At 41.0% G+C, this 17,897-nt stretch overlaps 1 protein-coding gene across 4 annotated transcripts in view; it reads right to left on the bottom strand.

The window, feature by feature from the left end:
* The window catches only part of smad4b (SMAD family member 4b), a 59,925-nt gene that overhangs the window by 26,656 nt on the left and 15,372 nt on the right, over nt 1–17,897 (bottom strand). For all 4 annotated transcript variants that reach the window (XR_012406665.1, XR_012406666.1, XR_012406667.1 and 1 more), the window contains exons 6-8: nt 17,160–17,264; nt 17,019–17,069; nt 11,854–12,037 (exon numbers count right to left, since the gene is read on the bottom strand). Coding sequence is in view for 1 of the 4 variants with exons in the window: in XM_073951913.1 (XP_073808014.1) it covers nt 11,854–12,037; nt 17,019–17,069; nt 17,160–17,264 (340 nt within the window). In the remaining 3 variants the exon portion in view is untranslated. The remainder of the gene's footprint in view (nt 1–11,853; nt 12,038–17,018; nt 17,070–17,159; nt 17,265–17,897) is intronic.

Genomic DNA, 17,897 nt, shown 5'->3' with positions numbered 1-17,897 from the left:
GAAAATTTACGTTTATTATGGGTCTCGGAAGTGGGTGTGGCAAAATGACTCGACAGCGCCACCTAGAAAAATTAAACGGACGAGCCCCCGATCTACGAATCACGCACATGCACGAAAATTGGTACACACCTCAAACATGCCAAAACATACGAAAAAGTCTCTTGGAGCCATATCTCAAACCCAACAGGAAGTCGGATATTTTTGACTTCCTGCGGCGAAAAAGTGGCGTTTTTGCCATTTCCAGGCCTTGTACTTTAACGAACTCCTCCTAGGGATTTTATCCGATCGACACCAAAATTGGCATTTGTCATCTAAAGGCCTTGGCGATGTTAAATTGCGAAGCTTTAGAGTTTTCGTCGATGGGCGTGTACGTGGCGGCCTCGCAAAGTTTGACGTTTCGCCACAAAACAGGAAGACGTTTTAACTCAGGCATGCATCATCCGATCTGCCTCAAATTTCACACGTTTAATAACAGTCCTGACCTGAACACGTTTACATGCCAATATCCAGATACAGTTACAGCGCCACCTGCTGGCCACAGGAAATGACATGTTTTTACAGAGTAACAAACTCCTCCCACAAATTTTATCGCATCAGCACCAAAATTGGGTTGTGTTATCTAAAAGCTCTAGCGATGATATATTGTGAAGATCTAGAGTTTTCGGAGAGGGGCGTGTCCGTGGCGGTATGACAAACCTCACTGCTTCGCCATGGAACAGGAAGGCTTTATAACTCGACCACACAAAGTCCGATCAGCCTGAAACTTCATATAGTGGATAAAAGTCCTCCCCTGATCACATCCACATAACAATATTGAAGTGGGCGTGGCAAAATGACTCGACAGCGCCACCTATAAAAATTAAACGGACGAGCCCCTGATCTACGAATCACGCACATGCACGAAAATTGGCACACACCTCAAACACGCCAAAACATACGAAAAAGTCTCTTGGAGTCATATCTCAAACCCAACAGGAAGTCGGATATTTTTAACTTCCTGCTGCAAAAAAGTGGCATTTTTGCCATTTCCAGGCGTTGTATCTTAACGAACTCCTCCTAGGGATTTTATCCGATCAACACCAAAATTGGGTTTTGTCATCTAAAGGCCTTGGCGATGTTAAATTGCGAAGCTTTAGAGTTTTCGTTGATGGGCGTGTCCGTGGCGGCTTCGCAAACCTTGACGATTCGCCACAAAACCGGAAGTCATTACAATGACTTATAACCACACAATGTCCGATCTGCCTGAAACTTCACATGGTTGATAAAATTCCTCTCTTGAACACATCCCCATAACAATATTGAGTCAGTCATAGCGCCACCTGCTGGCAGAAGGTAGTTTGGCTCATAACTTAGCCACAAAATGTCTGACCTGCCTGAAACTTCACATGGTTGATTAAATTCTTCTACTGAAGGCATCTACATGCCAATCTTGAGTCACAGTTATAGCGCCACCTGCTGGCAGAAGGTAGTTTGCATTATAACTCAACCACACAATATCCAATCAGCCTGAAACTTCACATGGTTGATCAAAGTACTCTCCCGTGCACATCTACATAATTATATTGAGTCTCTCATAGCGCCACCTGCTGGCAGAAGGTAGTTTGGCTTATAACTCAGCCACACAATGTCTGATCTGCCTGAAACTTTACAAGGTTGATTAAATTCCTCTCCTGAAGACATCTACATGCCAATATGGAGTCACAGTCATAGCGCCACCTGCTGGCAACAGGAAATTAAATATAACTCAGCCGAACAATGTCCGTACTGGCTGAAAATTCACATGGTGGATAAGATTCCTCTACTGAAGGCATCTACATGCCAATCTTGAGTCACAGTCACAGCGCCACCTGGTGACAGGAAGAAGTTTGACATAAATTTGTAATTTTCTCGGGTTCTTTATATACATCGGCTTAAATTAATATTGTTCGCTGTTCTCTGTCATCCTGAGGCCACCAGGCGGCGGTGAGCCCGGGTGCGAGGTCCCTATCATCGCTGCTTGCAGCTTTAATTAGGGACCGAGCACCGAAACGGTGCGTAGGCCCTATTGGAATTGCTCCGTTTTTTATTATTATTATTATTATTATTATTATTCCGCCCCCTATCGGGGCACTTTTGAGGGTCTAAACATGCCCGAAAACTCATGAAAATTTGCACACACACCAAACGCGGTGTAAATAGCAGGTTGATATGGGTCTCGGAAGTGGGCGTGGCAAAATGACTCGACAGCGCCACCTAGAAAAATTAAACGGACGAGCCCCCGATACACGAATCACGCACATGCACGAAAATTGGCACACACCTCAAACATGCCAAACCATACGAAAAAGTCTCTTGGAGCCATATCTCAAACCCAACAGGAAGTCGGATATTTTTTACTTCCTGCGGCAAAAAAGTGGCGTTTTTGCCATTTCCAGGCGTTGTATTTTAACGAACTCCTCCTAGGGATTTTATCCGATCGACACCAGAATTGGGTTTTATCATCTAAAGGCCTTGGCGATGTTAAATTGCGAAGCTTTAGAGTTTTCGTCAATGGGCGTGTCCGTGGCGCCCTCGCAAACTTTGATGATTCGCCACAAAACAGGAAGTCGTTATAACTCAGGAATGCATTATCAGATCTGCCTCAAAATTCACACGCTTGATAAGCGTCCTGACCTGAACACGTTTACATGCCAATATCCAGATATAGTTATAGCGCCACCTGCTGGCCACAGGAAATGACATGATTTACAGAGTAATAAACTCCTCCCACAAATTTTTTCGTATCAGCACCAAAATTGGGTAGTGTTATCTGAAAGCTCTAGCGATGATATATTGTGAAGATCTAGAGTTTTCGCAGAGGGGCGTGTCCGTGGCGGTATGACAAACCTCAACGCTTCGCCATGGAACAGGAAGTCCTTATAACTCAACCACACAATGTCCGATCTGCCTGAAACTTCACATGGTTGATAAACGTCATCTCTTGAACACATCCACATAACAATATTGAAGTGGGCGTGGCAAAATGACTCGACAGCGCCACCTAGAAAAATTAAACGGACGAGCCCCCGAGCTACGAATCACGCACATGCACGAAAATTGGCACACACCTTAAACATGCCAAAATATACGAAAAAGTCTCTTGGAGCCATATCTCAAACCTAACAGGAAGTCAGATAGTATTAACTTCCTGCGGCGAAAAAGTGGCATTTTTGCCATTTCCAGGCGTTGTATTTTAACGAACTCCTCCTAGGGATTTTATCCGATAGACACTAAAATTGGGTTTTATCATCTTAAGGCCTTGGCTATGTTAAATTGCGAAGCTTTAGAGTTTTTGTCGATAGGCGTGTCCGTGGCGGCCTCGCAAACTTTGATGATTCGCCACAAAACAGGAAGTCGTTATAACTCAGGCATGCATTATCCGATCTGCCTCAAAATTCACACATTTAATAACAGTCCTGACCTGAACAGGTTTACGTGCCGATATCCAGTTACAGTTATAGCGCCACCTGCTGGCCACAGGAAATGACATGTTTGACACTATAACAAACTCCTACCACAAACTTTCCCGTATCAGCACCAAAATAGAGTGGTGTCATCTGAAAGCTCTAGCGATGACATATTGTGAATATCTAGAGTTTTTGCAGAGGGGCGTGTCTGTGGTGGCATGACAAACCTCAACGCTTCGCCATGGAACAGGAAGTCCTTATAACTCTACCACACAATGTCCGATCTGCCTGAAACTTCACATGATTGATAAAAGTCCACTCCTGAACACATCTACATAACAATATTGAGTCAGTAATAGCGCCATCTGCTGGCAAAAGGTAGTTTGGCTTGTAACTCGGCCACACAATGTCCGATCTGTCTAAAATGTCACATGGTTGATGAAAGTCCTCTCCTGAGCACATCTACATAATAATATTGAGTTTTTAATAGCGCCACCTGCTGGCAGAATGTAAATTGTCTTATAACACAATCTCCACACAATCTCTGATCTCCCTGAAACTTCACATGTTTGATAAAAGTCCACTCCTGAACACATCCCCATAACAATATTGAGTCAGTCATAACGCCACCTGCTGGCAAAAGGTAGTTTGGCTTATAACTCAGCCACACAATGTCCCATGTGCCTGAAACTTCACATGGTTGATTAAATTCCTCTCCTGAAGACATCTACATGCCAATCTTGAGTCACAGGTATAGCGCCACCTGCTGGCAGGAGGAAGTTTGGCATAAATCTGTATTTTTCTTAGGTTTTTTTATATATATATCGGCTTATATTATTATTGTTCGCTGTTCTCTGTCATCGTTAGGTCACCGGGTGGCGGTGAGCCCGGGTGCGAGGTCCCTATCATCGCTGCTTGCAGCTTTAATTATTATTATTATTATTATTCCGCCCCCTATCGGGGCACTTTTGAGGGTCTAAACATGCCCGAAAACTCATGAAAATTTGCACACACACCAAACCCGGTGTAAATAGCAGGTTGATATGGGTCTCGGCAGTGGGCGTGGCAAAATGACTCGCCAGCGCCACCTAGAAAAATTAAACGGACGAGCCCCCGATATATGAATCACGCACATGCACGAAAATCGGCACACACCTCAAACATGCCAAAACATACGAAAAAGTCTCTTGGAGCCATATCTCAAACCCAACAGGAAGTCAGATATTTTTAACTTCCTGCGGCGAAAAAGTGGCGTTTTTGCCATTTCCAGGCGTTGTATTTTAACGAACTCCTCCTAGGGATTTTATCCGATCGACACCAAAATTGGGTTTTGTCATCTAAAGGCCTTGGCGATGTTAAATTGCGAAGCTTTAGAGTTTTCATCGATGGGCGTGTCCGTGGCGGCCTCGCAAACTTTGATGATTCGCCACAAAACAGGAAGTCATTATAACTCAGGCATGCATTATCAGATCTGCCTCAAAATTCACACAATTGATAAGCGTCCTGACCTGAACACGTTTACATGCCACTATCCAGATAAAGTTACAGCGCCACCTGCTGGCCACAGGAAATGACATGATTTACTGAGTTATAAACTCCTCCCACAAATTTTATCGTATCAACACCAAAATTGAGTGGTGTTATCTGAAAGCTCTAGCGATGATATATTGTGAAGATGTAGAGTTTTCGCAGAGGGGTGTGTCCGTGGCGGTATGACAAACCTCAATGCTTCGCCATGGAACAGGAAGTCCTTATAACACAACCACACAATGTCCGATCTGCCTGAAACTTCATATGGTTGATAAACGTCATCTCTTGAACACATCCACATAACAATATTGAAGTGGGCGTGGCAAAATGACTCGACAGCGCCACCTAGAAAAATTAAACGGACGAGCCCCCGATCTACGAATCACGCACATGCACAAAAATTGGCACACACCTCAAACATGGCAAAACATACGAAAAAGTCTCTTGGAGCCATATCTCAAACCCAACAGGAAGTCGGATATTTTTAACTACCTGTGGCGAAAAAGTGGCGCTTTTGCCATTTTCAGGTGTTGTATTTTAACGAACTCCTCCTAGGGATTTTATCTGATAATTACCAAAATTGGGTTTTGTCATCTTAAAGCCTTGGTGATGTTAAATTGCGAAGCTTTAGAGTTTTCATCGATGGGCGTATCCGTGGCGGCCTCGCAAACTTTGATGATTCGCCACAAAACAGGAAGTCTTTATAACTCTGGCATGCAATATTCGATCTGCCTCAAAATTCACACATTTAATAACAGTCCTGACCTGATCAGGTTTACGTGCCGTTATAGCGCTAGTTACAGTTATAGCGCCACCTGCTGGCCACAAGACATGACATGTTTGACACTGTAACAAACTCCTTCCACAAACTTTCCCGTATCAGCACCAAAATAGAGTGGTGTTATCTGAAAGCTCTAGCGATGATATATTGTGAAGATCTAGAGTTTTTGCAGAAGGGCGTGTCTGTGGTGGCATGACAAACCTCAACGCTTCGCCATGGAACAGGAATTTCTTATAACTCAACCACACAATGTCTGATCTGCCTGAAACTTCACATGATTGATAAAAGTCCTCTCCTGAACACATCTACATAACAATACTGAGTCAGTCATAGCGCCACCTGCTGGCAGAAGGTAGTTTGGCTTGTAACTCGGCCACACAATGTCCGATCTGCCTAAAATGTCACATGGTTGATGAAAGTCCTTTCCTAAACACATCTACATAATAATATTGAGTCTTTCATAGCGCCACCTGCTGGCAGAATGTAGTTTGTCTTAAAACACAATGTCCACACAATCTCTGATCTGCCTGAAACTTCACATGGTTGATAAAAGTCCGCTCCTGAACACATCCACATAACAATATTGAGTCAGTCATAACGCCACCTGCTGGCAGAAGGTAGTTTGGCTTATAACTCAGCCACACAATGTCCCATGTGCCTGAAACTTCACATGGTTAATAACATTCTTCTCCGGAAGACATCTACATGCCAATCTTAAGTCACAGTTATAGCGCCACCTGCTGACAGGAGGAAGTTTGGCATAAATCTGTGATTTTCTTAGATCTTTTTTTTATATATTTAGGGACCGAGCACCGAAACGGTGCGTAGGCCCTATTGGAATTGCTCCGTTTATTCTTCTTCTTCTTCTTCTTCTTCTTCTTCTTCTTCTTCTTCCGCGGAATGAATCGCGGTTTTGAGGGGCTAAACATGCCCGAAAACTCACGCAACTTTGCACACGCCTCAGAAGTGGCGAAAATTTACGTTTGTTATGGGCTTCGGAAGTGGGCGTGGCAAAATGACTCGACAGCGCCACCTAGAAAAATTAAACGGACGAGCCCCCAATCCACGAATCACGCACATGCACGAAAATTAGCACACACCTCAAACATGCCAAAACATACGAAAAAGTCTCTTGGAGCCATATCTCAAACCCAACAGGAAGTCGGATATTTTTAACTTCCTGCGGCGAAAAAGTGGCGTTTTTGCCATTTCCAGGCGTTGTATTTTAACGAACTCCTCCTAGGGATTTTATCCGATCTACACCAAAATTGGGTTTTGTCATCTAAAGGCCTTGGCGATGTTAAATTGCGAAGCTTTAGAGTTTTCGTCGATGGGCGTGTCCGTGGCGGCCTCGCAAACTTTGACGATTCGCCACAAAAGAGGAAGTAGTTATAACTCAGGCATGCATTATCTGATCTGCCTCAAAACACACACGCTTGATAAGCGTCCTGACCTGAACAAGTTTACATGCCGATATCCAGATACAGTTATAGCGCCACCTGCTGGCCATAGGAAATGACATGATTTACGGAGTTATAAACTCCTCCCACAAATTTTATCGTATCAACACCAAAATTGAGTGGTGTTATCTGAAAGCTCTAGCGATGTTATATTGTGAAGATCTAGAGTTTTCGCAGAGGGGCGTGTCCGTGGCGGTATGACAAACCTCAACGCTTCGCCATGGAACAGGAAGTCCTTATAACACAACCACACAATGTCCGATCTGCCTGAAACTTCATATGGTTGATAAACGTCATCTCTTGAACACATCCACATAACAATTAGTGAAGTGGGCGTGGCAAAATGACTCGACAGCGCCACCTAGAAAAATTAAACCGACGAGCCCCCGATCTGCGAATCACGCACATGCACAAAAATTGGCACACACCTCAAACATGGCAAAACATACGAAAAAGTCTCTTGGAGCCATATCTCAAACCCAACAGGAAGTCGGATATTTTTAACTTCCTGTGGCGAAAAAGTGGCGCTTTTGCCATTTTCAGGCGTTGTATTTTAACAAACTCCTCCTAGGGATTTTATCTGATAATTACCAAAATTGGGTTTTGTCATCTTAAAGCCTTGGTGATGTTAAATTGCGAAGCTTTAGAGTTTATCGATGGGCGTATCCGTGGCGGCCTCGCAAACTTTGATGATTCGCCACAAAACAGGAAGTCTTTATAACTCTGGCATGCAATATTCGATCTGCCTCAAAATTCAAACATTTAATAACAGTCCTGACCTGATCAGGTTTACGTGCCGATATCTAGTTACAGTTATAGCGCCACCTGCTGGCCACAGGAAATGACATGTTTGACACTGTAACAAACTCCTTCCACAAACTTTCACGTTACAGCACCAAAATAGAGTGGTGTCATCTGAAAGCTCTAGCGATGATATATTGTGAAGATCTAGAGTTTTTGCAGAGGGGCGTGTCTGTGGTGGCATGACAAACCTCAACGCTTCGCCATGGAACAGGAGTTTCTTATAACTCAACCACACAATGTCTGATCTGCCTGAAACTTCACATGATTGATAAAAGTCCTCTCCTGAACACATCTACATAACAATACTGAGTCAGTCATAGCGCCACCTGCTGGCAGAAGAAATTTTGGCTTGTAACTCGGCCACACAATGTCAGATCTGCCTAAAATGTCACATGGTTGATGAAAGTCCTCTCCTAAACACATCTACATAATATTATTGAGTCTTTCATAGCGCCACCTGCTGGCAGAATGTAGTTTGTCTTAAAACACAATCTCCACACAATCTCTGATCTGCCTGAAACTTCACATGGTTGATAAAAGTCTTCTCCTGAACACATCCACATAACAATATTGAGTCAGTCATAACGCCACCTGCTGGCAGAAGGTAGTTTGGCTTATAACTCAGCCACACAATGTCCCATGTGCCTGAAACTTCACATGGTTGACAAGTTTCCTCTCCGGAAGACATCTACATGCCAATCTTAAGTCACAGTTATAGCGCCACCTGCTGACAGGAGGAAGTTTGGCATAAATCTGTGATTTTCTTAGATCTTTTTTTATATATTGGCTTAAATTATTATTGTTCGCTGTTCTCTGTCATCGTAAGGTCACCGGGCGGCGGTGAGCCCGGGTGCGAGGTCCCTATCATCGCTGCTTGCAGCTTTAATTCTTCTTCTTCTTCTTCTTCTTCTTCCGCGGAATGAATCGCGGTTTTGAGGGGCTAAACATGCCCGAAAACTCACGAAACTTCGCACACGCCTCAGAAGTGGTGAAAATTTACGTTTATTATGGGTCTCGGAAAGGGGTGTGGCAAAATGACTCGACAGCGCCACCTAGAAAATTTAAACTGACGAGCCCCCGATCCACGAATCACGCAAATGCACGAAAATTGGCACACACCTCAAACACGCCAAAACATACGAAAAAGTCTCTTGGAGCCATATCTCAAACCCAACAGGAAGTCGGATATTTTTAACTTCCTGCGGCGAAAAAGTGTCATTTTTGGCATTTCTAGCCGTTGTATTTTAACGAACTCCTCCTAGAGATTTTATCCGATTGACACCAAAATTGGGTTTTGTCATCTAAAGGCCTTGGCGATGTTAAATTGCGAAGCTTTAGAGTTTTCGTCGATGGGCGTGTCCGTGGCGGCCTCGCAAACTTTGACGATTCGCCACAAAACAGGAAGTCGTTATAACTCAGGCATGCATTATCCGATCTGCCTCAAAATTCACACGTTTGATAAGAGTCCTGACCTGAACAAGTTTACATGCCGATATCCAGATACAGTTATAGTGCCACCTGCTGGCCACAGGAAATGACATGTTTTACATCGTAACAAACTCCTCCCACAAATTTTTTCGTATCAGCACCAAATTTGGGTTGTGTTATCTGAAAGCTCTAGCGATGATATATTGTGAAGATCTAGAGTTTTCGGAGAGGGGCGTGTCCGTGGCGGCATGACAAACCTCAACGCTTCGCCATGGAACAGGAAGTCCTTATATCTCAAGCACACAATGTCCGATCTGCCTGAAACTTCACATGGTTGATAAAAGTCCTCTCCTGAACACATCCTCATAACAATAATGAAATGGGTGTGGCAAAATGACTCGACAGCGCCACCTATAAAAATTAAACGGACGAGCCCCTGATCTACGAATCACGCACATGCATGAAAATTGGCACACACCTTAAACACGCCAAAACATACGAAAAAGTCTCTTGGAGCCATATCTCAAACCAAACAGGAAGTCGGATATTTTTAACTTCCTGCGGCAAATAAGTGGCATTTTTGCCATTTCCAGGCTTTGTATCTTAACGAACTCCTCCTAGGGATTTTATCCTATCGACACCAAAATTGGGTTTTGTCATCTAAAGGCCTTGGCGATGTTAAATTGCGAAGCTTTAGAGTTTTCGTTGATGGGCGTGTCCGTGGCGGCCTCGCAAACTTTGACGATTTGCCACTAAACCGGAAGTCATTATAACTCAGGCATGCATTATCCCATCTGCCTCAAAATTCACATGTTTAATATAAGTCCAGACCAGAACAAGTTTACATGCCGATATCCAGATACAGTTATAGCGCCACCCGCTGGCCACAGAAAATGTCATGATTTACAAAGTAATAAACTCATCCCACAAATTTTTTCATATCAGCGCCAAATTTGGGTGGTTGTGTATCTAAAAGCTCAAGCGATGATATATTGTGAAGATCTAGAGTTTTCGCAGAGGGGCGTGTCTGTGGTGGCATGACAAACCTCAACGCTTCGCCATGAAAAAGGAAGTCCTTATAACTCAACCACACAATGTCTGATATTCCTGAAACTTCACAGGATTGATAAAAGTCCTCTCCTGAAGACATCTACATGCCAATATTGAGTCACAGTCATAGCGCCACCTGCTGGCAGAAGGTAGTTTGGCTCATAACTCAGCCACACAATGTCCGATCTGCCTGAAAGTTCACATGGTTGATAAAAGTCTTCTCCTGAACATATCTACATAACAATATTGAGTCAGTTATAGCGCCACCTGCTGGCAGAAGGTAGTTTGTATTATAACTCAGCCAAACAATGTCAGAACTGCTTGAAACTTCACATGGTTGATAAAATTATTCTCCTAAAGACATCTACATGACAATACTGAGTCACAGTCATAGCGCCACCTGCTGATAGGAGGAAGTTTGGCATAAATCTGTGGATTTTTAAAGTTTTTTATATATATTGGCTTAAATTGTTATTGTTCACTGTTCTCTGTCATCCTGAGGCCACCGGGCGGCGGTGAGCCCGGGTGCGAGGTCCCTATCATCGCTGCTTGCAGCTTTAATTATTATTATTAATTATGTGTATGTGTCTGTTTAAACACGACATGATTCATGATTAAATGATTCATGATTAAATTCGTGAATGGGAGTGAAGTGACGCAATTGACGCAGGTAGGTCACGTGACCATAACAAAATGGCGAATGTAGTACATCCGAATTCCATTCATACTTTTCACGTTCATACTGTATAGAGCGTACTTTTCTAACGGCCGAGTAGTACGTTTAAATTCAAATGCAGTACCTACTGAGTAGTAGGCGGTTTCGGACGCAGCCTAAGTGTTTTCATGCTTTCATTCCTAAACAAAGTGAAAGCACAGAACAGACTCACAGGGGCGACCCCTGGTGGTTCGGCGGTATGGGTTGCGTAAAGGGAGGCTTCACAGAAAGACTGAAATTACGGGAGAAATACGGGAAAATACCTTTAAGGGATGATAGCGGGATAGAACTGTAAAATACAGGTGAATCCTGGGAAAAATGGGAAGGTTGACAGGTATGAATAAGGCAAGTCACTGAACAACAGCGGTTTGTTCTGAAGACAATTGAAATAAACTTCTAATAATATTGAACTCATAATGAAAACTCTTTTATTCCAGCTAAAATAAAAATAAAAAAAATTATTAAAAATAAATAAATTAAGACTTTCTCCAGAAGAAAATAAATATATAAGAAATACTGTGAAAATGTCCTTGGTGTGTAAAACATCACTTGTGAAATATTTTTATAAGAATGCAAATTTTACAGGACTTAAACTGTATATTAATTGCAATGTCAGTAGTGCGATGCATTGATCAGTAAGTGATGGATGTGAAGCGGTACCTGGCTCTCTCGATGGCCTCAGTGCGATGAACGTTACTCAGCTGGCCCAGACAGAAGCGATCTCCACCAGACGGGTCCACATAACCATCCACCGTCACCACAGGACAGTTGGAGGGCACCTTAAAAGTCTCGCCCACTTGAATGTCCATCTCAAAGTATGCGATTGAGCACCAGTAATCTGGAGCTGCAGAAGACATATATCATGAGCATATTTACAACTTGATCAAGTTCAAGTTCTATTTATTTATATAGCACGTTTCCAACTGCCACAAGGCTGCACAAAGTGCTTTACAGAAAGAAAATAAACACATGATATGAACATAAAACAGTCAAAACAGCAATGGGCACATAATAGGAAGGAACATAGAAAGATTATCAATAAAAGAGCAAAAAATATATAATAAAATAATAATAATAATAATAATTTTTTTCCTAATTAAAAGATGCTATCACAGTTGACCAACACTAAACACGATGGAGAACATGACCATTTTGATCTCCCTCCCCACTAACAACAAAGCACCCCCCCCTGTGTCTTGTGCTTCAAAAGACCTACAAAATAAATGCGTCTTTAATTTAAACTTAAAAATAGGCAGCAGCGAAGCCTTTTTTTAGTTCTAATGGCAGAGAGTTTCAGAGGCGAGGACCTGCTATGGCAAAAGCACGTTCGCCCCTGCTTTTGAAGTGGGCCTTTGGAACTTTTAATAAAAACTGATCAGCGGAACGCAAGTGTCTTAGAGGAGTGTATTTAACAATCAGTTGGGATACATTTATGTGTGACACATAAATAACTTGTGACGCATGTACAGTTAAAGTCAGAATTATTAGCCCCCCTGTATATTATTTCCCCAATTTCTGTTTAACGGAGAGAAAACATTTTCAACAAATTTCTAATCATAATAGTTTTAGTGACTCATTTCTAATAACTGATTTATTTTATATTTATCATGATGACAGTAAATAATATTTCACTGGATATTTTTCAAGACACTTCTATACAGCTTAAGGTGATATTTAAAGTCTTAAGTTAATTAGGTTAAAGTTAGGGTAGTTAGGCAAGTTATTGTATAATGATGGTTTGTTCTGTAGACAATCTGTAGAGAATCGAAAACAAATATTGCTTAAAGGGGCTAATAATATTGTCCTTAAAATGGATTTAATAAAATTAAAAACTGCTTTTATTCTAGCCCAAATAAAACAAATAAGATTTTCTCCAGAAGACAAAATATTATCAGACATACTGTGAAAAATTATGTGCTCTGTTAAACATCATTTGGGAAATATTTGAAAAAAAAAAACAAAATTCATGGGAGGGAGGGCTAATAATTCTGACTTCAACTGTACATTTTTTGAACATTTTATACTGGTTCAAACAAGTTGAGGACAACATTAAATATGCATCTCAATAGCTGGGTTTCCATCACCCTGTTATAATGGGCATTTTTAAATATTGAAAGAAAAACAAGTAATGAAAATGCAAAATTTTTATTAAATTCATTCATTCATTTTCTTTTCGGCTTAGTCCCTTTATTAATCTGGGGTCGCCACAGTGGAATGAACCATCAACTTATCCAGCATATGCTTTACACAGCGGATGCCCTTCCATCTGCACCATAACACAACCTGAATTTTTTTTTTAAAGGGCCATGAAACCCCCTTGTTTCAGCAGGGTGTTTTCACACCTCTACTTTGGAAAAAGTCAGGAAAAGTGGGCGTGTCCAGCTCTGTTTAGGGGGAGTGTCGGAGGAGGGAAAAAGGCAAGGTCCATAAAACTTTGCATAAAAATGGGAGTGTCGGTTTGGGCACACGCTGATTTTCACAGAAGCAAAACAAACACACAGAAGAAAAGTCAGAAAGGCAGTGACTGTGGACATCAGTGATCAAATTATTTGCCAAATTATTAAAGGGTGGACTTTAACTGCAGTTTGGCTCTTTCATTCATGAATTTCATTCATGCCCCTCGTGACAAACGAGATATTAAAAGGAGATGAGCAGCAAATCCAGATTTCACCATTTCCAGATGAGAAAAGCTCTCGGGTAAACAATGTTCCTTAGACACATATTTCTGTCGCCCGTCACGTGCACTGTAATCCACACATGAGTCCAGCTGTGCTCTCAAAGAGGGAAAATGAAAACAAAACCTTCACTGCAGCAAATTATAAAAGCAACACTGACGACCCGTATCTCAAAACAATTCATGTTCTCCCGCTTGGCAACACAACGTGTCGTCTCACTGCCGTCTGAACACTGTAACTGGTAAAAACTGTCTTGGAAGCTATCATGCATATTAAGTAAGTTGCACCTCATACATAATAGAGCGCGCTGATTGGTTTGAACCAAGCCTTTCTCATGAATGAATGCAGCACACTTAGAGACGTAATAAGGCACTCCCAGGTACAGACGTCCAGTCTACACGCTGGAATACACGCTAAGATCTCATGGCCTTCAAAAATTAGTTTCAAACCGGAAGTACGAATTTGCTTGAAATAACTCTAAAACAACCAATTTACACTTTTTAGTGAAATATGTGTGTCCTAATAGTGTTTTTAGCAGTGTGGGACACATATACGACTGTCAACAGCTCAAAAAATGTGTTTTGGTGTTTCATGACCCTTTAAATATTTCCCAAATGATGTTTAACAGAGCAAGGAATTTTTTCACAGTATGTCTGATATTATTTTTTCTTCTGGAGAAAGTCTTATTTGTTTTGTTTTGGCTAGAATAAAAGCAGTTTTTTTTTTTTACATCCATTTTAGGGACAAAATTATTAGCCCCTTTAGGCTATTTTTTCTGATTGTCTACAGAACAAACCATCAATACACAGTAGCTTGCCTAATTACCCTAACCTGCCTAGTTAACCTAATTAGCCTAGTTAAGCCTTTAAATGTCACTTTTAACTGTATAAAAGTGTCTTAAAAATATCTTTAAAAAAATGTATTTACTGTCATCATGGCAATGATAAAATAAATCGGTTATTAGAGATGAGTTATTAAAACTATTATGTTTAGAAATGTGTTGAAAAAACAGAAATTGGGGAAAAAATTAAACGGGGAAGAATAATTCAGGAGGCCTGATAATTCTGACTTGTAGACTGTGGGCTCTACTTTGACGGTCCATGCACAAAGTGCAAAGCGCAGGGCGCAAACGCTTTCAGAATCCACTTTTGCTAGTATAAGGATGGAAAAATCTGCTTTTCGCCGTGGCGCATGGTCTAACAGGGTTGAGCTTATTTTCTTAATGAGTTATAGGTGTGTTTTCAGAATAAGCCAACCAGAGTCTCATCTCCCATTCCCTTTAAGAGTCAGTTGCGTAGCGCCATAAGGCATTTACTTTTTACATGAGGACTTTGTAAGTGGAAAAACTGAGCATTTCACTAGGAAGAAAACAGGTAAACAGAGCATCTACAGCACGAGAATGAGAGATAAGGCAACTCAATCTAGTTTCACTTTCGCTCTCGTGGATAGGGAAACATTGTACGCACAGATATCAATTAACCTATAAATGATTAATTTCGTTTGTTAAGCGCAAAGATTTGTTTCAAAACTATTTCTAAATTCAGTTCTAATTCCCAGCAAACAAATAAATGAACAATAATAACCAAGTGTGCTCAAAACCTGAGTTATATCCAAATACACATTCTGTGCCCCATATGGTATAAAACCTGACCTTGGGTAAATCTAAGCTTATTTAAAAAAAATATATATATATAAATATGCATTTAATAAGTAATTCAGCTAATAATAATAACATTATACAAAAGCAAATTGTCATGAATAAACTGAAAAAGCCCCTCGAGATGAAGGCATGAAAGTATGGTTTTTATATTTATGTAGGCTAGAAAATAATATGTTTTGTAATATTTTAATCATTTATATTTATATCCAATATATATATCCTTATTATATCCTATTAATATCCTTAATATTTTAATTCTTTTTCATATGTAAAGATATTTGCGTATTGCTCTACATCTTGTGTGTATTAAGCAGTGTGTAAGCGAGAAGCAACTCTGCGCTAGACAAAAGAATTTCGGCTTTGTTCTGGTCTATTGAACAGTCTATTATAGTTTCTCAAAATAGCAACGCACCAGCAGTGCGCCTCAGAACGCCTTCCTTTTTAGACCAGAACGCCTATGGGCGCACATATGAGCGCAAATGCATTTGCTATTTAAACAGCGTGGTGTAAAACGTCAAAGCAACTCTTGTGCCAAGCTAAAACTAGCAACAGTTGCGTCACGCCTTGCGCCACATTGCGCCGGGTGTATGATAGGGCCCTGTATGTGTGAGCATTTGGCCAATATTTTTCTTTTGAACTGATTAACTGTGTTTTAAATTCATGAATTGTATGAATGCAAATGTATTATTATTATTGAGACAGATCTGGCTCCATAGGGGACTGCCAAAGAAAGATGAATCCGGCTGCTTCCTGTTTCGAGTTATTTATTAAATAATATTTCATTTACCATCAATTGTGCAATTCCTCCTGGTCATATGGTTATCAGTTGTTTGTACATTTTTCATTTTTAGTGTGTTGACAAATTGATGAAGATGCTTCAGTTTATTAGAGATTTTCTATCAGCATGTGTTTCTCTCTGTCACTGTGAAAAATCTCTTGGACAGACTAATCCTTGTTCAACATACTAATATAATTGTGCACTGGGATGCAGTGTGTTGTATTCAATTAAATTCAATTCAACTGTTTATTGTCATGTGCACAGTAAGGAAACACGTCTCCCTGTACAATGAGATTCTTACTTTGCCGTCCACAGTGAAGTCATACACACAACATACACATCATACACAACATACACATAAATACACATATATACACAGAAGTGACCGAAGATTGAATGTAAAATATAAGTATATAAATATCTATGAAAGTAAACAATATGTAAACCTGATTTGAGTAATGAAACAGATGTAAACAGTGTACAGTGTTTTTATTTTATTTTTTATTTTATTTTTTTTTATTGTGCTTATTATGCAAAAAGTGCCTAGTGCAATTGGATTATGTGCAAAAAAAGAATAAAGAATAAAATAGTGCAAAATGGGATGGAGTATGTAGTGTTGTACTGAGCAGAAAAGAGACTGTTATGTGCGTTGGTTATCTGTTTAGAAGTCTGATGGCTGATGGGAAGAAAGAAATCTTGAAGAATTCCTCACCTGGATGTGTGGATATCGGTGGCTGGAAGGCCAGCTCATTATGGACTGACCCTGAGACACAGAGAAAAGTAGTGTTTAACTGATGCTACAACAGATTCCAGTTATGATGATAGATGGCTAGCGGTGGCAAAAGAGACTCACAGTACTGTCCTGTGTGAGGAAGAGGAGGGTGGTGCTGAAGATGACCGTTCTGATGAGGAATGCTGGGAGGAAAGCTGCTTCCTCTGGGCCACGAGCTGGGAGCATCTAGAAGAGGAAAACACAAATCAAACAGGTTATCTTTGTAAACCGGACGGAAGTCAAAAAACCTAGCCTGTTTTTCCCATGATACGTTCAAATCTCTTTAGCGTAAACAGAAATTCTATAGGAAGTCTTAATTTGTTTATTAAAATAGTTTTTTATAGCGTTCCATGAGTTTATTGTCGTAAAAATAACACCGTACATATAAGAAAGAATGTTTTAGACCCCCTACCTGTTATTTAACATGAAAAGAAAATCAGACCCTCTTTGTCACTTATGCAACAACTCTACACAAGGTACTTATATTCATATGTTCTGGGAATGTCCCTAAAGTCCACTATTCTGGACCAAGATACAAGACTTTTTCAAGAGTTTACACTTAGGGTGCTTTCACACCTGCCTTATTTAGTTCGATTGAATCACACTAGAGTTCGTTTCCCCTTTTGGTGTGGTTCGTTTGGGCAGGTGAGAATGCAGCAATCGTACTCGAGTGCGCACTAAAAGCGGACCAAATAAGCGTACCGAGACCTGCTTGAAGAGGTGGTCTCGATACGCTTTCAAACGAACCCTGGAGCAGTTCGTTTGTGGTGAGAATATGATCCGTACTAAAACAGGTCCAACCGCAAAAAGTACTGCGCA

The sequence above is a fragment of the Danio rerio genome, chromosome 5 (assembly GCF_049306965.1).
Source record: "Danio rerio strain Tuebingen ecotype United States chromosome 5, GRCz12tu, whole genome shotgun sequence".
NCBI lineage: Eukaryota > Metazoa > Chordata > Actinopteri > Cypriniformes > Danionidae > Danio > Danio rerio.
The sequence above is the reverse complement of the archived record's forward strand: the minus strand, read 5'-3'. Positions and strand labels throughout refer to the sequence as shown.